Here is a 27405-nt window from a genome sequence, read left to right as displayed (position 1 = left end):
CCCTCTCTCTCTCACCCCGTATGACAGGTTGACAGGCCAGGGATGGAAATCATTCCTCAGCACATATACGCGGTGGTAAAACGTTTTTGAAGGATGTCCTGGTCGAGGTGTATGTTGTAGGCTTGTTGTAGGCTACATGCTTTGCAGTATAGCGTTATGCTGGAATTATGCTTGAAGTTTGGACTGTCGCACGGAAATGAGAGACACTGAATCTTGACGAGGAAACGTGTGGAGCTTTTATACACTGTGTGGGTTTCTGCTCGCGGAAGTGAGCGGGAGTCTTGAAAACTCCACTTTGTCCGCCCAGCCGCGTCCACGTAGTTACACAATTCGGGGTGTGCACGGCCAGGCGAAAACCGTCTCCACAGGAGCCTTGTGGAGGGGCGCGTCTGCTGATTTGACTCACTTTTCCGTGCGGACACTCGCGGTCCTCGCTGATGCGGGAAGCAAATGAGACCTAAGCGCTTGTTGTAGCCTACATGCTTTGCAGTATAGCATTAGTTTTCCGTCCCGTTCAAAGATGCACGGGTATTTCACCTCGATGACAATTTCCTCGTCCTTTGTTTCTGTGCGGGGCTGCAGGCGGACGCGGTTCTTCTTGCGTCTTGCAGCCGCTGTGATTGTGTACCAGCAGCCCCACACCTGTCCGAGTCAGTACTCGTTAAACATACCGCACGTGCAGCATGCATCACGTAGGTTCCGACTGGTAATTAGTGGCAATAAAATGTCACATATATGTCACTCACAACATGTATTAAAACATATTTATTTGGTGTATATTTTGCTGTTTGCTGCTGTACATATTTTTTTGCATGTTAAAACGTGGTTGCCCTTGGGGCAACCAAAGGCCAAGAAATGGTTGCCCAATTTTTTTATTTGGTTGCCCGGGCAACCGTTAATGTCGAGCCCTGTGTAATTTAGGAGATGAGTAACTCGGTTCTACTGTGACTTCCTAAGACGACTTATCTGCGCTGGTTTATAGGCCGATAGAGCCCATATATATTTTGTGATGCCATGTCTGTTTGTTTGCTCGTGGGTTATTCGCGCTGGAAATGTATTTCCATATTATCACCAGTAAAGCGCCACTGATTCGCCAGATACTGTACACGCCTACTGTCTGGATAGGCCAAGCACAAAGATTGACAGATAGGACCGCCAAAGAGAAACAATGCACCGGGACATACCAAACAGTTTGGACAGGAGGGGTGTAAATGAAGCAACTCAGTAGTTGTTGAAGTCCGAAAAGCAAACATTACAACAACAAACAACAAAATTGTATGCCCCTCCCCTGGACCCTCCCTCAGACTAAATTTAAAACAGGTTGACCCTCCCCTATTTTCCTCCAGTGGACCCTTCCATAAATAACGAACGGTCCCTAACCGTCTTTTTCAGTGCATTTGTTTTTGGTAGAGGTAGAGTAAACCGTGAATCTAATGCTTGCCTTGTGGTATATCCATGTCTAGACTTAGTTGGGTACAGTTGTGTGTACAAGCCCTCTGGTTTCCCAGTATTCCAGATGTTAAATAAAACAGTTACAAGGCTACATGCTAGCCTTCGTTCCACTGTCATCCAGGACAGAGCGGCATTCATCCCCCCAACATCGCTCCTCACAGAGCAGCGAGAGCGAGGCGTGCCGCCCTGTTCTGAGCGAGCTGGAGTTTGTTCAGGTCAAGCTTAGAGGCGTTGGACCATATGGCTGGACAGTAGTCCAAGCGTGATAAGACCAAATATTGTAGTACAAGTTTCGCTAGATACATTGGTGCAACAGTTTTCTATCGCTGCCACATGCGGCTGCCAAAGTGCAAAGTCGCCTAGTTAAGCTTTAAGATGTAAGGCCAAGTTACGTATTTGATCATCCATGTGTGTTAACTTCACACAGGCTGATGACAGCATACAGTATGACGTGAAACCATGCACACAGGAACATATTTTCACAGTAGCCTATAAATGTGCATGCATATTAATTTCAATTACGCAAACGGCGGCTCCATTTGAATTATTATGAGTGCATGCAGCTCCGATTTACTTTACTTCAGCAAGAGAAAAAAAAATCGATTTAAAAAATTTAGTAACAACAGCAGTAATAATAGGCTACAAAGTAGAAGAAATATCATCAGTAGAGAACTTAGAACACGGTGAACAGCTTCAGCCTGCACCCGCTCTACTTCAACCACAACACTACCTTCAGTCCTCTATAAATATAGAGACTACTGACTACCACCTGCCAAAGTGACTAAGAGTAACTGATGAGTTACACACCACGGACGGGTTCTACCCACATTTGGTGGGTGGTAATGTCAAGCCCCAAAAATTTACACACTGTTCCACGAGGGGGTGCTGCAGCACCCTGAGCACCCACCTTGTCGCGCCCATGCGTGAAACACTGCAACCTTGAATCAGGAGCCACAGTACTTTTTCCCACAGTGTAGCTGAAGGCATCACGTGGCAAATTCAGGTCAGCCAGTCATTCGGTCAGTCAGTTACAGTAGGTAATGCTCAGTGAGATTATGTGCCTTGTCAGATGGCCTCTAGAGGGTGTTTTTTGGGTGTGTTTTTTTACTATGAAATGCAGCGTTTCCATACAAAGGCACAAAATCAGATCAAAGGTTGGTCACTGTATAGACATAGATCGAACTAGATCTCTAATGCACCTGATGTGTGCGTCACGTCATGTCTGTACTTTGGAGATGTACAGACAGCAGACACATTAGCAATGAACTCAATCCACAGTCTCCCAATGTGAAAACAAATGTCAAACTTAACATTCCACAGTTAGTAATGGACATTTGCAGGCAGTTCGTCTTCGCTGCCCTACAAACTTTAATGGTAGGTGATGTTATCTTGTGGTATTTACTTAGCATTTGTAAAATTAGGTCATTTAACCGTGTCGCAGTGCTTCAGTGCATAGAATTTAACACACGCCCTGTACAAGATTTGTGCTTATTTCTGTGCCTGTACCTTTTCCGTTTGTCCATGCCGGAGCGTGGTGCAGTACCGGGGTTACTCACCAGGGAGAGCCATAGATCCTGAACCCCCGGACGGTGACCTCGGAGTCCTGCAGGTAGATGCAGTTGGTGAGCAGCGACTGGACGTTCTCGTAGTTCTCCGGCTTCAGCTTGGAGGCAGAGGGGAAGTAGTAGAAGTCCTGCTTGATCAGGTCAGCCATGAACTCCTGGTCAAACGTCAACTCGTGGTTTCCAGCGATCACGATCTTGATGTCGTAGGGTAGCGTGCCTGGGGGAGGAGGCAGAGAAGGTGAGGGAAGGGAAGATAGGGAGAAGAGCATAGAGAATATGAAAATAAGGACGTAGTCATTGTGACGTCACCCATTGGTTTGAAGCCTTGAGTGCAACATTTTGACCATCGCCATCTTGGCAGAGACGCTGGAACTCTTTTTAAGTATGGGGTGCTGCAAGGGAGGGACTCTTGATTTTTTTTTTTGCCATTTCTCACTCACTTTCATGTCACCACCTGCTCTCCCTTTAGGTCGTTTTAAACTACAACAGACAGCAACACAGGCAGAAACACTGAACTTATTATTATTATTATTATTATTATTATTATTATTATTATTATTATTATTATTATTATTAAACCAAACATCAAAAATAACATTACCCTCTTTGCTTTGCTGATAGTCTTCAACTAAACCCTAAATATCGCAGTATAAAACATATAAAACACATTTTAATCATATATATATATATATATATATATATATATATATATATATATATATATACATATTTCTTTATTGACATTGCAATTCCAATACAAAACAACACTGCAGCACCCAAAGCACCGCCACTTCCAGCCCCTGCATCTTGGGTTTTTTTTTTTTGCCAGAAGTGACAATATTTGGATGAGGAGAGCTACAGTGCCGCCTGCTATTGGTCCGTGATCGGTGAGCTGCTGGATATCTGGATCACTGGATAGGCGACCTGTCAATCATGCCAGCAAAGCATAGTCTGATTCCTCATCTATTTTACTCGAAACGGGACCAGAATTTATGTCATCATGAACACGGAAATAGAGACCAGACCTGTTTTGAACCAGGCTGTAAGCATGTTTATTATTTCTGCTGTAAAGTTGAGCTTTTTAAAGTCGAGCTGAACCCAAAAATGACTTTTAGTTTATTTCAGTTCAAATACCTGGGTATTCAGTGCACCTATTTAATAATGTATGCCAAAAGAAATCACAAAAATCGAATTTCTTTCTTTTTTCACACTTTTTCCCATCAAAAGTTCATTTTTCAAGATTTCATTCATAAGTAATCTACAGTTTACTGACGTCACATAGTACTATCAAATTTCGACCCCATTTCAACCAATCATATCACAACATGGCAGCTGTCAATCAATCTTCATTTCAGGAGAATTTTCTCCTCCAAATGAAGGAGAAAATGGCGCCTAGTGTCTGTAATCTGGCAGAATTTCGAGCCCATAAACTACTAACTTGGCCAATTGTATGTAACATACAAAATGAAGCAAACGGTAATGTATAAGATTGCAAAGAAATGTAACTGGCTCGTTAAACTCGCATTCCAGGATAACGTTAATTAAGAGGTCGCCCCTCAGAGATTCCAGGCGGGCAGCTGCCTGGTACTCTGCAGATCACTCACGTAGCACCACAACACGCTGAATCCCACTCGATTTGGGGGCGGAACACGGCAGGATTGGCCAATGCCAAAGCCAGTCCCCAGAATTGTCAAATCAAATCATCGACACGCTATTATGGTCCGCCTCTCAACTCATCTCAGACAAGATTTGTTTTCAGACTCTGAAACATCTCCGACCCTCGCGCTACTTGCATTCCGTTGGGTTCATTTCCATTGAGGCCAGCCTCAAGTGGCCATTTGAGGAACTGCTTTTGGCACTTCCGCGTTGGCTATATTTTTCCAAGAGATGAGAGACACAGAGAGAGAGAGAGAGAAGAGAAGGAAAATGTGCTGTAGGATGACATGAAAGCAATTCCAGACGGCGATGAAGCTCACAAATTTTTCCACTTTTCTCATTGTTTCCCCTCCCTTTCTAGTAAATATGTACATCTGTCTCAGCTCCCCTCCATCAATCAAGGTCTCAACCCAGTGCACCGCTGTCATTTGTTTATGGAACCATATGAACGCATCCGCCAGGGAATCTCTTTCTTAGAGGAACGAGAAACCAGGCAAAGAAGGGAGGGAGGGAGAGTGTTGATCATTTTACGACGCAGAATATTAAACATTTACAGACTAACAGCAGCCGAGTCAATGGGAGACGTGAACGTGAGCACATATTATGACCGATTCTTTCGCCCCCATAGTCACCCAAGTAAATATTGGACCCAACTTCCACAAGACACATATCTTCCGAACATTCTGAAACGAACATGGCATTTTTCAGACACACAAATCAGTGGAAAATGTACTTTGTTCAAGACTGTCTCTGTCTGAGTCACACACTCTCACGAGATTTGGCAACATATCTTATTTGTAGCCAGGGCCGTAGCCAGGGTTTTGTAAATACCGAGGTCATTTCGGCGAGGTGGCGCGGGGTTCCGGTGGGGACGTGCCCACCGTGAAATGTGTACATTTTAAAGGAAAAGGCTTCAATTTTGTGCACTTTGAGAGCAAAATTAAGAGGCTAGATCTATAAATAATGACACACATCACATTAGATTCACATTCAATTAATATCATCTTTACTGTGCTGTGGCTCTGCTTGTCTGGTCTCTCTTTTCCATGTGTGTCTCCTCCTGTGCTCTTTCTCTCACCGTCATTTTATGTGTCTCTCTGCTTTCCATAACCTGCTCCCTCTTTCTCATATCTTGTCTGCATGCCTTCAAATTCTGTCTGTTCATTTCGCTCTCCATCATCTTCTCTTTGTTCTTTCTCACCATCTGTATTCACTGCCTGTTCCTTTCTCTGTGACTCCTTGTCTCTCCTGCCAAAGTAATTTAAAGAAAATTATATACTTTTAACACTACATAAGCAATACCATTCAGGAAGTGTGGGGGGCAGTAGTGTAAACACAGTGCGTCGCTGTCCGTACTGCCCCCCACACTTCCTGAATGGTATTGCATCAAGGATTTTTTTTTATATCCACGACATAAAAGTGGATTTTATGCAACAATTTGGAAGCGGCAACATCTGTTATTTAGAAGAAGAGGATGTTAAGCATCGGATAGCGTCTTCACTTCAAGTTTCTGGCTCAGGTAAGGACTCGTTTTAAGACCTAGACGCAAGAGTGGCGCGATTGTCTGATGGGAAATGCTACGTGGGTCCCCAGGCGCTAACGCTCAGTATAAGCGAGAAGCGCCCGGCTAGCAGGGTAAGTTGGCTCGCTACATCGTTCACAACATGTCCAAATAAGATTGGGGCATTCGGGGGGTAAACGGTGTCAGGGGGGACTACCACTCTGCATGGAAGAGTGGCCTATACCATTTCATACCATTGGTGCAGCATGTAGGCAAATGCTTCATCTTGATAGTGTATTCATAAAGTGTCTTTGCAGCCGCTACACTGACTACCCCTCTCTTTTCCCTCCCCGTCTTCCAGATCCTCTAATCAAACTCAGTCAATACCGCTCCTTCCTGCCTTCCCACCTCAGTCTCAATGGCTTTAATTGGCTATTCATTCAGAGCCCGGCGCAGCGGGGCGCACGATCGATCGGCGCCTGTCACACTCGGTGGTGGCTGGGCCATTCGCAAATCTACATACCCCCCCCAATACTTTCAAAGCTAAACAGAGAGCGAGCGCTGACAAACATCTGGGGGTGTCTGCTTTGTTGGGTAGAGCGGCCGACGGAGAGTTCAATCACCGCGGCTTTTTGACAATTATTTGCTGGGACGGTGCTGAGCGGCTTGGCGTGGCACGTGTGTGCGTCAGGCGCGTAGCCACGGGTGTGCTAGGGTGTGCCAATGCCACCCAGACAGGCCGCTGGCACACCCAAAAAAAATGGGGTAAAAAAGGTTTTTTGTTTTGTCTGCAAAACACATCAACGCTGTCATGCACTGTGTCCAACTTATCCTATGTGCGAATAGAAATCACGCTCCGCTGACGCGTGATTTCTAACCCCACATAGGATAAGCAATAACCACGCCCTGTGGCGCCGGGATTGGCCAGGAGCAACACTGGAGGGCACGCAGCCCAGCGATTTCATGAACCAACTCTTGAGAACGAACAGCGATTTCGAGAGCGGACATTGAGAGCGGACATTGAAATGAATTATGGTCACCTTATCATAGTAATAATAATAAGCAATAATAATTGTAATCTACACAATGTACACAATCTACAAAAACATGCAATAATATAAACGGTGTTGTGTTCACGTTCATAGCTCATATAATATAATGTATCATATCGTTAATTTCAAGCTTAATTCTTACTCAGAGAAAAGGTACAGCACTGAAAATGTAACAAGCAATAGTTTTTTAAACATCTTTATTTTAAAAGATGAAAAACCCCAGGTGCTTTAGTCCCAAGCTTCAATGCTCCTGGCCAATCCCAGCGCCACAGGGCGTGGTTATTGCTTATCCTATGTGGGGTTAGAAATCACGCTCCGCTGACCTATGTGCCCCGGAGCATCATGGGAATAGTTAAGCTGTCGTCCACGTAAAGTAAACAAATGCACGCACAGCTGCAGCAGCAGCAGCAGCCCAAATCAAGAAGACATGAAACAAAGCTCGCTTTTAAGCTTTTTCGGCAAAGGCAAGAAACGTCGCTTTGACGACGAGGAAGAAGATGACTCGTTGTCACCCTCCCCCTCAACAAGTGCGGATTGTAGTGCACCCTTCCCGCACCTGTATTGGTGGTGTACAGTGGAGAAGAGACAGAGGATTATGAAGAAGATGATGCAGCCGAAACAATGACGTTAACAGCGGGGAACGCAGCCAACAACACACTGGAGGTTTGTGCAGAGCCAGAGGACACTGAGAACGCTACAGATCTCTCTGCAGTAGACGAACCTTCATGCCAACCAAATTTGCGTTCTTTCCCGACTAGAACACTCATTGGAAAAAGTAGGTGAGACTTTTTTGAGATACTAAACAAAGTGGTTTTACATGTTGCCAAAAAATACAATTTAATTGACTGCTTCTACCTGCTAATAATGAGTGTGAAAAGGAGCAAACAACACACAAATATTCCTCTAAATCTGGTTTGAAAAGACCCAAAAAAAAATTGCCGGCGGCCGTCCACCCCCTGGCATACCCTGGCTTTCTGTGGCACACCCAATGAGCCAAGTCTGGCTACGCTACTGGTGTGCGTCAGCACTTATGTGTGCATCCATGAGCGATTCCTCCACTGTGTGTCTGCAATGCGAGCGTGCGTTTGCATGTTGTTGGTGAGCGAGTGTGTGTCATGCTAGTGAAAAGGAGTAATTAAACCGAGCTTTAGAAGAGGCTGACAGCCCAGCGACGGCTCTGTCATAACAGCCAATCAGAGGCTGGTGACAGAGAGAGGGAGAGGAGGGGGGTGGGGGTGTGGGGGGAGGAAAGAGAGGCACAGAAATACTTTAGGAAGCCCAAAAATCCTCGAGTGTGAAGGAGGCATAATGACAAGATGAAAGCAGCTGTCAGGAGTGCACATTGCTGTGGTTTGGACATGGTACGCCCCCTCTCACGGACACGGCTCCCATTTTTGTTTGGTTGCAGGGCTTATGTTTAGTTGTCAAGCACACACCCACAAAATTGAGTAAATTAAAAAAGTCAATGCTGCACCTCCACAGACACAGATGCACACAAGCCGCCTATACAAACGCTTTTGGTGACTTCTCATGGGCCGTTGACATTTTAAGTAGCGCTCAGTAAATTTTCTCTGGATAAACAACATGTTAAAGGAATAGTTTACTCCAAAAGGTAAATTCAGTCATTATCACCAGCCCACCACCACCCTCCTGAAGTCAGTCAAAACTCCATTGAAGTTTGTAGGACCAACAAACACAGTTACAGTAGTAGCTCTATCTCTTCTCCAAAACTGTGGAAGTTAACAGTGCCATCTTTTTACAGCAACAACAAAAAAAGCAGAAAACGTCCATCACATTTTTCAAAGTGCTTTGTAGCCGATCGATCGTTCTGTGGGTCAAAAAGTCCAATATTTGCCTCATTATTTCTTATATTTCCTCACCAACAATACTCACACGCACACACCACAATAGCAAGCAAAGCATTGTCAGCGAAGAAAATAGAGATACAGATAACAAGGTAAATATTGGAGTTTTGGTCCTGCAATGCCATCGACCGGTTACAAAACACTTGGACTATGCTGCACGAGCTGTTTGGAGAAATTGGATGCTTTATTTGGAGCTGACTTTTCACTGACATTGGGGTAAGTAGATTTGGGGTGAACTATTCAAGGGATAGCATAGTGGACTGGTGGCCAAGGCCGGATTAAAGTTCCACCCCCACCCCCCACAAAAAAAAATCCCACCATAATGACCCAACTATAACTCATCCAACCTGCCCCAACATCAGCCATACCCATAGTACGTTTTCCCTAGGTTTATGGAAGAGCCCCCCCCCCCCCCCCCAAGAATAACCCAATTATGCGACCCCTTTGAAAATGGCTAAGCCTGTTTTTCCCTCGCCAAACTTTAGACTAATGTTGGAGCTTCATTTAAAGCCCTTTCCAACAAGCTGGTACCAATGGATGCCTTAGGTCTTATACTTTCATATGCCTCTGAAAGACAGTAATAGGGGCATCTTTTTGACCCCTGAGCCTTGTGGGCCCTTTCACATCGTGGGCCCTGGGGCTTCGTGCATTAATACAGGCATGTTGGTGGCTAGAGAGACTTTCCTGTAAGTAGAGGGTCACACGTTCGATCCCTGCAGCAGCAAATGCTACCATCAACAACCATGTGTCCTGTTGATGTGTCTTTGACCAAAACACTGACCCCCTACCTGCTCACTGTGATTAGAAAAAGGGCATCAGCTAAAAGCTAAAATGTAAGAAAAATATGTACAGTTTGAATATATAATATATATATAATAAATATATCTTCTATTGTTGCGTAAGCCTGGAACCAAAGCTCAGCAGGAAAGCAGCCAAGCAGTGCCTGCATGGGAGTGGCGTCCACCTGGAGAGTTATTTAGCTTGAAGCTCCTTGCTGCTGCTGTCTTTGTTTGGAGACTGGCAGAGCTGAAGTACGATCTCGAGACTGATTTTGGCGGTCTTGGTCTCGTCTCGGACTTGGGAGTGAATATCACTCGGACTTGAATTGGTCTCGGATTAATTAAATTTACGGAACGTTACAATCAGAAGATGCCCCCGTCAGCGAGTGTGATAAGGCTGGCGCAGGTCGGCACCTCAAAGCACATAATAGCAGTGGCTGAGCGGGACCTCACGTTACTAACTAATGTTACAGATAATAGTAGATAGTAGTTTTAGACATAAGATTATTTGATTTGATTACATTATATGTCATGCCAAGTAAGAATATTACAGTCAAGCTATGCTGATATATGGTTGTGGAGCAGTAAGAAGGTTAAGTCCACTTAAGTAGGCTAAAGGTGCCTCTATGAGCTGGCTACGTACAAATAATTTTGTCCTCAAAACATGCAAATTTTGTTGAAAGGTCTTTTCAAAGTTCCTTCTATTTTAGGTAATACACACAATATGCTATTTTAGTCAATAAATACAATGGTAGCCTTGGATAGCACATTGCTATGGTATTGGTCTTGAAATGGACTTGTAGTTTTGCGGTCTCGGTCTTGACTCGGTCTCGACCCCCTCAACTCCTCCTCGAGTGTCGACTTGGACTCGATTCACCAATGACTCGATCTGGACTTGGACTCGACCAAGGCAGACTCGACTACAGCTCTAGAGACTGGAGCAGTGTGAAGTGTGCATCTGAAGGGTTTCTGTTTGATGAAGATTGGACATGACCCAGGACATCTGAAGCTCTGGGGTTTCTGTTTGATGAAGACTCACTGGACATAACCCGGGACTGCACACATCACAAGAAACTCAGATCACAAAGAATCTGAGGTGTAGCTCGTTCACTGCCTCAGCTCCAAAACGCAGAATGCAGAGTCCGTTGACCCTGATTATTAGCTCTTTTTCACGTTTTCTCCACAGTATGGCAGGTAGATATGCTTAGTAGTACCATACAGTAGCACTTTATCTACCTTCATCTGCCAATGAATATGCAGAAATTGAATCATTCTGGCATCCGGGTAGTGCAGTGGTAGATTCCCTGCCTACCAACATGAGGGTAGCAGGTTCGAGCCCCCGTGTTACCGTGTGACTTGTTAGGGCGTCCATACAGGCACAGTTGGCTGTGTCTGCGGGTGGGAAGCCAGATTAAGGGTATGTGTAAGTAACCCAATTTAGAGTGCAGTGGACTAAGCATGCACATCCTTGTTTTGACCTGTTTTAAGCACACATTTAATTTCCAGATTTTATTAGAAAGACTTTTATTTTGAAGGCGATAATGTTATTTCCTAGTTCCTGCCTAGTCTCTACAACAGTTAGTCACAGTGAAATGAAGGCACATGTCCTGCTTTGAGTAATTTGTTTTAGCACCCCCCGAAGAGGCACAAGGTTAGTGTTTGCTGTAATACTGTGATGTTAATGGATGGTATGTGTCTTATGTAACATTATTTTTTGAAACTTGAAATCTTAGTTAGTTCGTTTTTGTATTTGAATTAGTGTTAGCTTTATGTAGCTACTGTTGAGCTAATACTAAGCTACTGTTAGGCTAATGCTGTTCTGAAATGGTATTGAAAGATTATTAGGCTGATATATTTCTTGTTTGTGTTTTTGCAACCAGCTCTTACGTTGGTTATGGGATAAAGCATTAAATCTCTTAATCACCAGTCAAGTGTTGGACCATCTTTCGGAGGGATATGCTACAGTAAGAGCTTCACCTTCACCTGCTACAACACGCTGCCCATGGAATCCATGATAAGACGGCACGGCACACAGCAGTGAGTTGCAGCACCTAGTGTGATGGTCAAAGAAGACGGTAAGGAATATAACTACGCTCAAAATGGACGAAATAAATGAACAGATACATAAGCTACAAACGGAAATACAAGAAAGTAAAGTATTACTACAAGAGGATAAAGAAGGCATGTCAAGGCAGGAATTAAAGGACATAATAGAATGTAAAGAAAAACAACTGGCTGAGCTTCAACACAAAATGGAGGAAGTTGATGCAACATTACGTCGTTCAGAACGTGATAGCAAGCCCACAGAGAAAATGCTCTTCTACCAAAAGGAGGAACTGATTAAAAAGGAAAAAAGACTGCTTAGCCTGTACGATAAATGGAAATTGCAAATCAGAACATCCAAAGAAAATTTAAAGAAAGACATATCAGAATCGGAATTGGCTAAAATGGCAGACATCATTGAAAAGGGAAAGGAAGACATAACGGGAGCTTACAATGAAATAAGAGAGCGTGCCACACCATCCACCGAACTGAGACGCAAAGTCGATGCATGTGACGCTGTAACTAAAGACATTTTGAAAATCATCTATGACCGCTTAACACAATTAGATGGCGATTTCGATGCAGATGATGAAAGGCACCGCCTCCGTCAGCTACATGCCCCGGCCTATGCTTACTCCATATATGGTACTGCTTCTCTACCAAGCCAGTCAGGCAGTCACAACTCTGAAACAACGGTCATGGCTGCAAAAAGGGCTGAAGCAGCCGCAGAGCTCGCTGCAAAGGAGGCTCAATATAAAATAATGGAAGTAGAAAGAAAACAAAAGGAAAAAATAAGAATAATGGAAGAACAACATAGGAAGGAATTGGATATACAGAAGTCTGAATTAGAGCGTCTACAAGCAGAAAGGGACGTGGAGGCTGCTCGTGCCAGACTGCAGATCTTTGACAGAGAAATCAGACAGGAAACTGAGGGTCAGCCCATACAGCAAAACAATAGACAGATCACTTCCAACCCCTCTGTATACCATCAAAACCCTCACCCTGTCACACCAGCGCCCCCTACTGACATGTCCTCTCTGGCCCAAGCGATTCAAGACAGCATAGCCATAAACAGACTCCCAATGCCAATGCCCACAGTGTTTAGTGGAGACCCGATCCTGTACATTGAATGGAGGGCTACATTCATGTCACTCATAGATCGAAAGGGCATTTTCTCAGCTGATAAAATGTATTACTTAAAGAAATACATAAGTGGCCCTGCTCACAAGTGCCTTGAAGGCACATTTTATCGAAATGATGATGAGGCATACAGAGATGCATGGTATAAGCTCAACCAACGCTACGGTCAGCCATTTGTCATCCAACGAGCTTTCAGGGACAAGCTGTCAAGATGGCCGAGAATACAGCCCAAAGATGCTGAAGGGTTAAGAACATTCTCAGACTTCCTAAATGCTTGCCTACAAGCCATGCCTCATGTGAAGGGTCTAGAAATCTTAAATGACTGCGAAGAAAACCAAAAGCTAATACAGAAAGTTCCTGATTGGTTAGCATCGCGTTGGAATCGTCACGTTACAATGGCCCTCATGGAGCGTGGAGAGTTTCCCATCTTTGAGGATTTCACCCACTTTGTGTCCATAGAAGCAGAGATAGCATGCAACCCAGTCACTTCCCTACATGCCCTTCACTCATCTAACTCCTCCCATGACAAAAGAAGCATAAAAGAAACAAAGGGAAACAAAGTCAATGTCTTCAACACTCAAACTGACATAGGCAGTGACAAATCAATATCAAGCATCGGAAAATCAAGGCCCCCCTGCATGTGGTGCAAAGATGCCAAGCATCAACTCCCCAAGTGTCAAGATTTCATGTTAAAGTCCCTTGAGGATAGACGAACATTCGTGAAAGACAATAAGCTGTGTTACGGATGTGTGAAGCCAGGTCACAGCGCCAAGGAATGTCGTCACCGCCACACCTGTGATGTATGCAAGGGAAGGCACCCTACCTGTCTCCATGATGAGAACTACAGAAGGTATGGAGAGAGAGAAAGGCCGATATCCATCATGAACACAGCTTCAAATACTATGAATGAAACCACGGCAGCCACAGTACTCAACGTCACCAGAGGAGGTCAGTCATGCAGCACTTCTATGATCGTCCCTGTGTGGGTGTCTCATGCTACAAACCCATCCAGAGAACAGCTTGTCTATGCATTGTTAGACACCCAAAGTGACAGCACATTCGTCGACAATGATGTACGCGATGGATTACAAGCAGACGCCCAACCTGTGAAACTGAAACTGACCACTATGCTCGGAGAGAGCATGATCATGAAGAGTGAAAGGGTATGTGGACTCCGTGTGAGAGGCTACAATTCATGCGTTCACATCGACCTTCCTCCTTCATACACAAAGGATTGCATCCCTGTGAACCGTGATCATATACCCACTCACGAAACAGCAAAACAATGGCCTCACTTAACAGCAATCACAGATAAGATGCCACCTCTCCTTAGCTGTGATGTAGGACTCCTAATTGGGTACAACTGCCCCAGAGCACTAACACCCAGACAGGTATTGACAGGAAAAGACAATGAGCCCTTTGCCATCCTCACAGATGTGGGGTGGAGCATTGTTGGCTGCTCAACACCATGCTTTGATGAAACCGAATCCAGCCTGTGTCACAGAGTCACTGTAAAGGAACTTCCTCCAGTAACGCCATTGGATGTAATAAGCGCCCTGGAGTCAGACTTTAAGGACACAAAAGGAGATGACAAGACTGTCTCACAAGAGGATCTCGTTTTCCTGGGCAAACTCAAAAGTGGCATAAGGAAAAATGACCAGGGACATTATGAGATGCCTCTGCCCTTCAAGCAACGGCCAGTCTTACCTGATAACAAAAAACTTGCTGAAATCAGGCTAAGTCATTTACGTCGGAAGTTTGATAAGGATGAGAAATATAAGAAGGACTACACAACATACATGAAAGAAATCATGGAGAGAGGCGATATCGAAGAAATACAAAAAGAAGGAATTCACGGTGAACGATGGTATATTCCCCATCATGGCATCTACCACCCTAAAAAGCCTGGGAAACTGCGTGTTGTGTTCGACTGCTCTGCAAAGTACGGCGGCACAAGCCTCAACGAACACCTTCTTCCAGGGCCAGACATGATGAATAACCTAACAGGCGTCCTCATACGGTTCAGACAGCATCCCATCGCTCTCATGTGTGACATAGAGAAAATGTTTCACCAGTTCCATGTCCAGGAGGATGACCGCAACTTCCTTCGCTTCCTCTGGTGGAAGGATGGAGATACGAGCACACAACCTCAGGAATACCGAATGAAGGTACATCTTTTCGGTGCAGCGTCATCTCCTGGCTGTGCGAACTATGACCTGAAATATCTAGCCAAGGAAAACAGTAACTCACATCCAGTAGGATCCCAGTTTGTCACAAGGGACTTTTATGTGGATGACGGAGTAACCAGTACAGACACTGTGGAAAAGGCCATTCAGTTGGCACACGAGGCAAGAGAGATATGCGCCAAAGGTGGTCTCCGTCTTCACAAATTTGTGTCGAACAACCAAGCTGTCCTACAGAGCATACCTTCAACAGAGTGTGCTATAGACGCCAAGACAATGGACTTGACCTTCAATGACACACTGGAGCGAGCATTAGGGATTCAATGGAGTATAGAGGGGGATAGCTTCAGGTTTAACAACACCTTGAAAGACCAACCCATGACACGTAGAGGCATATTGTCTACCGTCGCCTCCATATACGACCCTCTCGGCTTCCTCGCACCGTATGTCCTCACTGGGAAGAGGATCTTACAGGAAATGTGCCACCAAGGTACAGGCTGGGATGACCCCCTGCCAGAGATGCTGAAGCCACGGTGGGAGAGCTGGCGACATGACTTTGCCAACCTAGAGAAGATAAACATAGCTCGATGTTACCTACCTGCCGATTTTGGAGAAGTCATAGAAAAGGAGTTGCATCACTTTTCGGATGCGAGCACCAGCGGATACGGTCAATGCTCTTATCTGAGAGTCAAGAACCGAAGAGGAGAGATTCACTGCTCCCTAGTGATAGGAAAGGCCCGAGTCTCTCCCACAAAGTTGACTACAATACCAAGACTTGAATTAACCGCAGCAGTGGTTTCAGTCACCATCAGCAATATGCTCAGAGAAGAGCTTGGTCTTGTTGATGAGAAAGAGTACTTCTGGACAGACTCAAAGGTAGTCTTAGGCTACATAAATAACGATGCACGGCGCTTTCATACATTTGTCGCCAACCGGGTCCAGAAGATCCGCCATAGCACAAGCCCCCATCAATGGCTCTACGTCCCCACAGATGAGAATCCGGCGGATGGTGCATCTCGTGGAAAGACTGTAAATGAGCTGATGACATCCAACTGGTTCACTGGTCCCATGTTCCTGTGGGAAAAAGAAATACCCACTCCAAAGGATGTAGTACCAGACCTATCCATAGGAGATCCAGAAGTCAAAAAGGCACAGACGCTGCAAACGAACACGACAGAACCAATGAGTCTTGCCGACCGTCTGTTCAAGTTCTCATCATGGTCCCGAGCCATCAGCGCTGTGGCGCGCCTACTGCGACGTGCTAAGAAAATCAAATCACATGCTCTTTCTACAGTGAGCGAACGGGAAAGTGCTGAACGTGTCATAATCCAAGATTTGCAAAGTCAAGCCTATGAGAAAGAAATCAAGCTGTTAAACAAAGGAAGGCAACTACAGCATTGCAACAAACTGCACCACCTTGATGTTTTTCTAGACACAGATGGTATCCTCAAGGTGGGAGGAAGACTTCGACACTCATCTCTCGCTGATTCATTCAAGCACCCAATTGTCATCCCCAAAGAGCATCATGCTACGAAGCTGATCATAGCTCACAACCACGAAAAGACAAAACATCAGGGAAAAGGCTTCACCACGAACGAAATCAGAGCCAATGGATATTGGATCCCTGGAATGAGCCGAGCAGTTGCTTCATACATCCGTCAGTGTGTGACTTGTCGTAGATTCCGGAGACTTCCAGAGGGTCAAAGAATGGGTGACCTACCTGTGGAACGTGTAGAGCCCTCCCCACCCTTCACATATTGCGGTATGGACTGCTTCGGTCCTTTTGTCACTACAGAAGGAAGGAAACAGCATAAGCGATATGGCCTGCTCTTTACCTGCTTCTGCTCACGGGCCGTCCACATTGAAATGTTAGAGGATATGTCCACAGATGCCTTCATCAACGGCTTACGATGCTTCATTGCTGTTCGAGGTGCAGTCCGTCAAATCCAGTGCGACCAAGGCACCAACTTTGTTGGTGCAAAGAATGAGTTCAAAGCAGCTCTACAAGAGCTTGACACACAGAGACTCAATACGTTCCTGTCACAAAAGCAGTGTGACTTTGTCATGAATGCGCCCCACTCTAGTCATGCAGGTGGCGTGTGGGAGCGCCAGATAAAGACTGTCAGGAGTGTTCTGAGCTCAACTCTGTCACTTTCCCAGGGCAGGCTCAACGATGCTTCACTACGGACTCTACTCTACGAAGCCATGGCCATAGTTAACAGTCGACCCCTCACAGTGGATAACTTAAACAGTCCTGACAGCCTGGAACCACTCACCCCCAATCATCTGATCAACATGAAATCCAGCACAGCACTGCCTCCACCTGGCACATTTCCTAGAGAGGACTTGTACGGAGCCAAAAGATGGCGCCGCATACAGTTTTTGGCAGAGCAGTTCTGGAGTCGGTGGAAACGGGAGTATCTGCACAACATCACCGCAAGGCAGCGTTGGCACTCGCCAAAGAGAAATCTGCTCGTAGGTGATATAGTGATGGACACAGATGAACTCTCACCCAGAGGTGAATGGAGACTTGCAAAGGTCTTAGAGACTGTCAGTGGTAAAGATGGACTTGTAAGGAGAGTGAAAATCTCAGTAGGAGATAAGAGACTGAACAAGAAGGGCGAGCGCCTTGGTAAACTTTCCATATTGGAGCGCCCAGTGCAGAAGTTAATTCTGTTGTTAGAGGCTTCTTAAATACATGCCCATATTAAGACCAAGCTATTGTTTTTCCTAAGGTGAAAATTATTCAGTTTGTCATTTAAAATGAAACGCTCATAATTTTGGTGGGAGTGTAAGTAACCCAATTTAGAGTGCAGTGGACTAAGCATGCACATCCTTGTTTTGACCTGTTTTAAGCACACATTTAATTTCCAGATTTTATTAGAAAGACTTTTATTTTGAAGGCGATAATGTTATTTCCTAGTTCCTGCCTAGTCTCTACAACAGTTAGTCACAGTGAAATGAAGGCACATGTCCTGCTTTGAGTAATTTGTTTTAGCACCCCCCGAAGAGGCACAAGGTTAGTGTTTGCTGTAATACTGTGATGTTAATGGATGGTATGTGTCTTATGTAACATTATTTTTTGAAACTTGAAATCTTAGTTAGTTCGTTTTTGTATTTGAATTAGTGTTAGCTTTATGTAGCTACTGTTGAGCTAATACTAAGCTACTGTTAGGCTAATGCTGTTCTGAAATGGTATTGAAAGATTATTAGGCTGATATATTTCTTGTTTGTGTTTTTGCAACCAGCTCTTACGTTGGTTATGGGATAAAGCATTAAATCTCTTAATCACCAGTCAAGTGTTGGACCATCTTTCGGAGGGATATGCTACAGTATGTGTCCTTAGGGCGTCTGGGTAGGGGCGCAGGTTTACATCCTCGTGTTACCTCCGGCTTGGTCGGGCACACATACAGGCACGATTGGCTGGTGTCTGCGGGAGCCAGGAGGGAAGCCGGATTTAGGGTATTTTGTCCCGGTTGCTGCACTAGCGCCTCCTCTGGTCGGTCGGGACGCCTGTTCGGTGCGGAAGGGAACTGGTGGGAATAGCGTGATCCTCCCATGTGCTACGTCCTACCGGTGAAGCTCCTGCTGTCGGGTGAAAAGAAGACTGGCTACTATGCATGTGTCAGAGGTAGCATCACTAGCATGGTGCTAGTCTACGGCTCTCCCCAGATCAGCAGAAGGTGGAGCAGCGACCAGGGCAGCATGCAGAGGGAAGAATTGTTCAGCACAATTGGGGAGAACATAGGTGAACAAATTGGGGGGGAGGGTGGCCTGGTAGCTGCACTAGCGCCTCCTATGGTCGATCTGGGCGCCTGTTCGTGGAGGAGGGGAACTGGGGGGAATAGCGTAATCCTCCCATGCACTTCGTCCTGCCACTGAAACGCCTCACTGTCAGGTGAAAAGAAGCGGCTGGCAAATGTATCGGCGGAAGCATGTGCTAGTCTATGGCTCTCTGCAGATCGGGGGTGGAGCAACCACCGGGACAGAGAATTGGCCAAGTACAATTGGGCAATTTGCAACTAGTGATGTTCAAAGACAGACAAGACAATGGAGGGACACAGCAAAAGGGAAAGTTGCTCCACAGGAGACAGCAAAAATAAGTCATAGGAAAGGAAAATGATCTAGAACAGTGATTCCCAAACTGTGGGCCGCGGCCCACTAGTGGGCCGTTGAGGGACTGTAGGTGGGCCACGAGTGCTCTGCCAACACTCCCGATTTTTGCGGGCAATCAAATGGCTGTGGCAGGGTAATTCTTAAAGCTATACAGTGGGTTCCTGTTATCAGAAGAAACTAGAAGACCTAAGGCACCGATTTCTACAGTATCAAGCATACTATGCTAGCTTGTCGGGAAGGGGGCTAAATAACGCTCCAAACGTAGGTTAAATTTGGGCGAGCGAAAACTATTTCAAAGGGGTCCCTTGACCTCTCAGCTCAATTTATCTGAATGAAAATTGGTTCAATGGGTACCCACAAGTCTCCCCTTTACAGATAAGGTAGCATTTTTCACAGCCTAGCATTAATAGCTTGTGGATTGATTTCTTCTGTTGTTGCTCATCACACTTTGTCTCAACAAATGTGTTATGCATTCTGATGAGTAAGGGGGAGAAAATGTTGGCAATCTGCTTTTGGGTATTTTGCCTAAATGTTTTTTTGTTGTATGTGGATAAATTATTAATTTCCCTTATGCCCAAGTTCACATAAAAAATATATACTATAAAAACATATGGAAATACACCATCTTAGTCTTGCGTGTTGATCAGAGTTGTGATTAAAGGGTTGGGTCGGCCCAGGAAGATTTTCAGATTTCAAAGTGGGCCGCGGCACCCCAGATCTAGAATATAGAAATATATGAGTGAGTGAGAGAGAGAGAGAGAGAGAGAGGTACACACAGCGAGGAAACAAGCACTCATAAATTTGAGAACAAATAAACACTATCTCTGTCTCCTCAAAAATCCTGCAAGGCGAGCACTTTTTCACCCATGAAGTTTGACGGCCAAGTGTAAACCCAGAGAAATAAATCACAGCCAGAAAGATAAAACTCCACCAGCTGTACTCAAACACACACACACACAAATGCATGCACGCACACGCACGCACACACATACGCATGCATACACAGACACACACACACGCACACAAACACACACACACACACACACACACACACAAACACGCAAACTTACTTAGCAGAATTACATTTAAATTTCATGGGTTAATTTTTTGACAGTTTCTACTGAAAAAAAGTGCTGTAAAATGACAAGGTGTGCAGCCGGTGTGAATACTAAGTGGGCGGACGTCACCTAGTTCAGTGGTTCTCAACATGGGGTCCGGGGACTGCCAGGGGTCATTGAGGGAATTCCAGGAGGTCCCCAGCAAATGGATGATTTGGTAATGTCAGTATTGCTTAAGTTAAAACAATTACAGAATGTAGAAAAACAAAATCAGATCTAATTTGGATTCCCAATTGGGGTCCCTAATGTGGTCTAAATGAGGGGTCCTTGATATGAAAAGGCTGCTATGTAGTGCAGCACAAAAAATAACTACACACACACACACTCACACACACACACACACACACACACACACACGTATATATACTGAAGGTATAATATTCAACAATATAGTGAATGTCAACAAAAGCACAGATGAACAAAATCAATCAATCATAAAAAATGTCTCCACCGGAACGAGCACGAAAATGTGGCTTTCGTGACAAAAGAAGAAGAAAATCAAAGTGTGTGTGTGTGTGGGGGGGGGGGGGGGGTTGTTAGGGGGGCGGGGGGGATGCAATCCAAACATTCGGGCGACATTCCCAGCCACGCGCGGGCTGCTCTCTGTCGCCCCCAACATCTTTTGTCTTTGAATTGAAAAGCGGCTTTGGAGCAAACAAATAGTTTTAATTTGCCTGTGGACGCGGGCTGACGGCCGCCTCTTGTTCTGCCTCACATCAAAGGAAAGTCGTGGAGTGATAGAAAACAGCCGGTGTCTCTCTCTCTCTCTCTCTCTCTCTGTCTGTTCCTTCCTTCATTCCTCTCTGTCTGTTTTCTGTCGCTATCCCCTTTTCTTTCAGTCTGTTTTTTTCCCTTTGTGAAGCGCCTGGCTGCCCCCCTCCAGCCATATAGAAACTGCCGTCTATCTGGATACCGCAAAATCCTCTGTCCTCCCTTGAGCTCCACAAGGCGGTCTGTGTGTGTGTCTGTATTGGCGGTCTGCGTGTGTGTACATGTATTTGTGTCTCTGAATGTGTGCTTGTGTATCTCACATTTGTACGTATCTGTGTGTCTATTATTGTGTGTGCGTTGGTGTGCATTTTCTTTGTGTGTCTTTATGTGTGTAAATGATTTGATGATTACATGATTTGATTGATTGATTGATTGATTGATTGATTGATATGTTTATTTAAGTGTCATGTACCTGTTTAAGGTGCCCAGGCCGGGGGGGCGGCGGTTCCGCAGCGCACAATTGCTCAACTACGCATGTTCAGAATGTGCGAGAGACAGAGGGCCAGTGGTTGTTTGCATTTAGGACTAGGGCCAGAGAGAGTGCGTGTGGAGGTCTGGAGGAGAGCGGATTCTCCAAAAAGAGGAGCCGTTGTCGCTCAAACCGATGCGGCGAGATACAGACACGAGCTCCAGAGGTTATCTTTGCATTTCTCCCAGAATGCCGAGGGGCACTAAAAAATGAGGGGTAGGGGTAAAAATAAGACATGGGATTGGTGTGTTCCTCAGAGGGAAGCGAGCGGCCAGTGTGAAGGTGTTTGTGGGGGAACGAGGGCGGTCTGACAGACAACAATGTCGACACCGAACTGCTTTAAATGGCTGCTGAGAATTTACAGTAGCATTCATTTCCAAGTGTACATTCTGTTCTGTTCTGTGTGTTCATGTTTGTTTGTGAACCGCTGTATAAGGTATCTTACATATTTCTCCTCACGCGCTCAACAGCAGCAGCCATGGACTGAATCCAAGAAAAGAGCATTTCACCAAAACATTCACTTTCCATAAGAGAGATGTAGTTATAGGATAGAATGTTCTCTGCCTTAGTTGCCAGGCATTTTCTATGAATCTCCTTGTCAAAAAGCCAACTCAACATATAACATGGGACAAATCACTGTCCATGGGACAAATCACTGTCCATGGGTCAAATGACTATACATGGGTCAAATCACTGTACATGGGTCAAATTACTGTCCATGGGAGAAATCACTGTCCATGGGAGAAACCACTGTCCATGGGAGAAATCACTATACATGGGACAAATCCCTGTAGAGTACATGGGACAAATACTGTACATCGGTCAAATCACTGTCCATGGGACAAATCACTGTCCATGGGACAAATCACTGTACATGGGACAAATACTGTACATGGGACAAATACTGTACATGGTACAAATACTGTACATGGGACAAATCACTGTACATGGGACAAATACTGTACATGGGACAAATACTGTACATGGGACAAATCACTGTCCATGGGACAAATCACTGTACATGGGACAAATACTGTACATGGGACAAATACTGTACATGGGACAAATCACTGTCCGTCCATGAGACAAATCACTGTCCATGGGACAAATCACTGTACATGGGACAAATACTGTACATGGTACAAATACTGTACATGGGACAAATCACTGTACATGGGACAAATACTGTACATGGGTCAAATCACTGTCCATGGGACAAATCACTGTCCATGGGACAAATCACTGTACATGGGACAAATACTGTACATGGGACAAATACTGTACATGGTACAAATAATCACTGTACATGGGACAAATACTGTACATGGGACAAATACTGTACATGGGACAAATCACTGTCCATGGGACAAATCACTGTACATGGGACAAATACTGTACATGGGACAAATACTGTACATGGGACAAATCACTGTCCGTCCATGAGACAAATCACTGTCCATGGGACAAATCACTGTACATGGGACAAATACTGTACATGGTACAAATACTGTACATGGGACAAATCACTGTACATGGGACAAATACTGTACATGGGACAAATACTGTACATGGGACAAATCACTGTCCATGGGACAAATCACTGTACATGGGACAAATACTGTACATGGGACAAATACTGTACATGGGACAAATCACTGTACATGGGACAAATACTGTACATGGTACAAATACTGTACATGGGACAAATACTGTACATGGGACAAATCACTGTACATGGGACAAATCACTGTACATGGGACAAATACTGTACAAATGCTGTGCATGGGACAAACCACTGTACATGGGACAAATAACTGTGCATGGGACAAATACTGTACATGGGTAAAATCACTGTCCATGGTACAAATGCTGTGCATGGGACAAACCACTGTACATGGGACAAATACTGTACATGGGACAAATACTGTACATGGGACAAATCACTGTCCATGGGACAAATCACTGTACATGGGACAAATACTGTACATGGGACAAATACTGTACATGGGACAAATCACTGTACATGGGACAAATACTGTACATGGTACAAATACTGTACATGGGACAAATACTGTACATGGGACAAATCACTGTACATGGGACAAATCACTGTACATGGGACAAATACTGTACAAATGCTGTGCATGGGACAAACCACTGTACATGGGACAAATAACTGTGCATGGGACAAATACTGTACATGGGTAAAATCACTGTCCATGGTACAAATGCTGTGCATGGGACAAACCACTGTACATGGGACAAATCACTGTACATGGGACAAATCACTGTACATGGGACATTAACACACAACGTGGAATTCAATGCAGCTCTTCAGCTATCTGCCTACCTCACTTGCCAGTGGTAAGGTAGCAGTTCTTACCTGAGCACATGACCTCTATCCTCTCCTTAGATTTGATATTATATAAGGTTCTGTAAAATAATCTTCTTTAATTTGGACATAATTTCTGAGCTTTGGTTTCTTGCAGATCCCCTCCTTCCATTGTTCCTTTTGGATCTTAAAGCGTTTTTGTTTGACTATATTTATATTACACTGCGAATTATTCCTCATAATTATATGTAAATCATAAAGTGTGCATGTGCAGGCTGTATGCGGGTAGAACTATCTGCATATGTGTGTATGAGCTTGTGTGTGTGTGTGTGTGTGTGTGTGTGTGTGTGTGTGTGTGTGTGTGTGTGTGTGTGTGTGTGTGTGTGTGTGTGTGTGTGTGTGTGGACCCCCACTGCAACCACAGGAAATCTTCCGGAGTTTCGGCCACCATTGTTCCGGCGCTGCGATGGGTGGTCTGCTCTTTGAAGAGGAAAATCCCTGCCTCTGCCCAAAGCCCCGGCATGTACAGGGGGATTACTGCCCATTGTGTGTGTGTGTGTGTGTGTGTGTGTGTGTGTGTGTGTGTGTGTGTGTGTGTGTGTGTGTGTGTGTGTGTGTGCGTGTGTGTGCGTGTGCGTGCGTGTGTGTGTGTGTGTGTGTGTGTGTGTGTGTGTGCGCATGTGTGTGTGTGTGTGTGTGTGTGTGTGAGAGAGAGAGAGTGCAGAAAGCAGAAACAAAACAAGAAATGGTAGCCAGAAATGTCCTGCCAAAATAAGTTAATACCAAAGACAGAGTGTGTTGTGTGTGTGTGTGTGTGTGTGTGTGTGTGTGTGTGTGTGTGTGTGTGTGTGTGCAGTTGCAAAGAATAGTAGCCAAAAATCCTGCCAAGCCGAAATGATTAAATACCAAATTGCGTGTCTACAGTATGTGAGCATGTCTGTTAAAAACTGGTCGCCAAAAAAGTTCATGCTAAAAGTAAAAATAAATAAATGAATTAATATCTGTGTGTGTGTGCGTGCGCGCATGCATGCGTGTGTGTGTCTCTTGTGTGTATACCACAGCCTATGTAAATCTTCTTTATGTACAGAACGTTCTGAGATTACAGCCAAACAGTGCAGCTCGGCCTGCCTGTGTGCGCGGGCCTGCCTGTGTGTGTGTGTGTGTGTGTGTGTGTGTGTGTGTGTCTGTGTGTGTGTGTGTGCAGAAATGCAATAATTCAGAGGGAACCTTCAAAAGCAACGACACTGATGTTCAAAGACAGACAAGCTAAAGACTCTGAGCCCAGGCTTAATTCCTTTTCAGCGCGCGCATATGTGCATGTGTGTGCGTGTCTGTGTCTGTGTGCGCATGTGTGTGTCTGTGTGCGTGTGCGTGTGTGTGTGTGTGTGTGTGTGTGTGTGTGTGTGTGTGTGTGCCTGCGTGTGAGTATGAGTCAGAGAGAGGGGATGAGAAAGAAGGAGGGAAAGTAATATGTCACATGAAAGAGAGAGAGAGACATGGGGAGAGAAAGGAGGAGAGGCAAGCCAGGGAAAAGAACGGAGATGCAGAGATGGAGATTTGGACTTGAGTCACACTTAAGTCACACACACAATGACTTGAGACTCGACTTGAAACTCGTCCTCAAAAGACTTGAGACTCGACGTGGACTCGAGATTTAGGATTTTTTTTTTTTTTTTTTTGCCGCATTAACATTCAGAAAATGTCTACAAATAATGATGTCAACTAATCAATGCTGTTACTGTATGCTAATAGATAAAGAAGTGAGGAGAATAGAATACAGGCTTTGAATTCATACAGTGTTCTAAGCAGACCAGATGGCATGCAACAGATGATAGATCGCTCCTCCATAAGAGACCTGAGACTTGACTTGGACTTGTGACCAAAGACTTGAAACTTCACTTCAGTGTTAATTTCGTTGACGATAACGCTGGCGAAAAAAATTAATCAACGCCCCTTTTTTCCGTGACGAAGATGAAACAATGACTAGCTACAAATAGATCCTGATGATAAAAACTATGAGGAAATGTATGTGTTTCGTTGACGAGACGAGACAACACTAAAATGTTAGTGGTGGACTATCGGACAGATACATTTTTCTTGATCTGTCTCAAACTAACGTAACAGAAAGTAAAGAGAAAGCACACGGCTACTGGCTGACATCATCGGCACACGCAACTTGCATGGTGCTGGACTGTAGCCGGGGAGAGATGTGTTTGGAGTTTGGACCAATGGACCTTCACCAACAAGGGGCTTTTAATTTTTGTGATAACATTAACGGGCCGTCGGAATGGGCTCTCGGTCTAACGGGACATTTGTCGGACTATTTGGGTTTTGGAACAATACGTTATTATGGATGCACCACCCTGCTATTTACGATAAGCTAAGATTTAGGAGCTAATTGTAGCCTAATGTTAAATGATAAGTCCAGTAATGTTAACGCATGTTAAATCAATGTTACTGGGTAGTCGACTATGTCAACTTGTGGCTTTGCCTGAAACCAGTTTTTCCTCACAAAAAAGTTTTCAGATTGCGGTGGCAAATGAATGGGCTGGGGGCAGGCTAATGGCTGGGTTACGTTGTACCGGTACAATGGTCTATGGCAGTGCCAAAACATCACGGTGCCTAATATACAAGCTGCTTAATACGACACTACCGTGGGACACTATACTACCATGGAATGACAGTGCCAACCGGTGCGGATCTCCGTGCGAATAATCGGACATTCGCAAAAAAGTTTTAATTAGTTGTAATTGAAGCTTGCACACCGCGGCCGAACATTCGTGATGCATTTTATTTTTCCGAATGCACATTATTGACATCCGTGGATTTCCGCCTGCGGAAAATGCGTTTGACCAATGAAATCCTTTGTTTACAACTGATGTCATACCTCCACTACTCTTGCCAAACCTGGCTCATCAATTCGGTTTATCAACATCCAATTTTATATGACAAACACCATGACGATCAACACCGAAATCAAGGACAATAGATCTTCAGATCGCCCAGCAGCTGGGATTCACTGAAGATGGTAATGTAGCTGTTATGTAACAAATTCCTACTGGCTAACATTGTAATGGAAGCTTATTAAGCGAGTTTCGGGAGAAGGACGACGCAATCAATCAGGCCTTCACAGCCACGCCTCCCCAGGTGAACCTAACCTCCTATATGCGCATGCGTCCGTATTGTGTTTGTATGCCAGAAAGCTCCGTCCTATTTTAGCATTTTATCCGATTTAAAGTGATAGTTGTGCATCTTATTCTGCAGTCACCTGGTCTGTTATACCTCATGTTTACATCGGATACTTTATTTTAACGACCAGACGCTTTGATCGGTTACTATTTTGATTGTTTATCGCCAACTAGC

At 44.8% G+C, this 27405-nt stretch overlaps 1 protein-coding gene across 2 annotated transcripts in view; it reads right to left on the bottom strand.

Annotated features, from left to right (window-relative positions):
• Window positions 1–27405, bottom strand: part of mpped1 (metallophosphoesterase domain containing 1) — a gene marked incomplete at both ends in the record, with an annotated part of 437213 nt that overhangs the window by 122300 nt on the left and 287508 nt on the right. For both annotated transcript variants that reach the window (XM_083632217.1, XM_083632216.1), the window contains one exon: window positions 3009–3234. In XM_083632217.1, coding sequence (XP_083488343.1) covers window positions 3009–3234 — 226 coding nt within the window. The remainder of the gene's footprint in view (window positions 1–3008; window positions 3235–27405) is intronic.

Source organism: Poromitra crassiceps (assembly GCF_964638095.1).
Source record: "Poromitra crassiceps genome assembly, chromosome: 2".
NCBI lineage: Eukaryota > Metazoa > Chordata > Actinopteri > Beryciformes > Melamphaidae > Poromitra > Poromitra crassiceps.
This window is presented reverse-complemented; position numbering and strand designations above follow the sequence as displayed.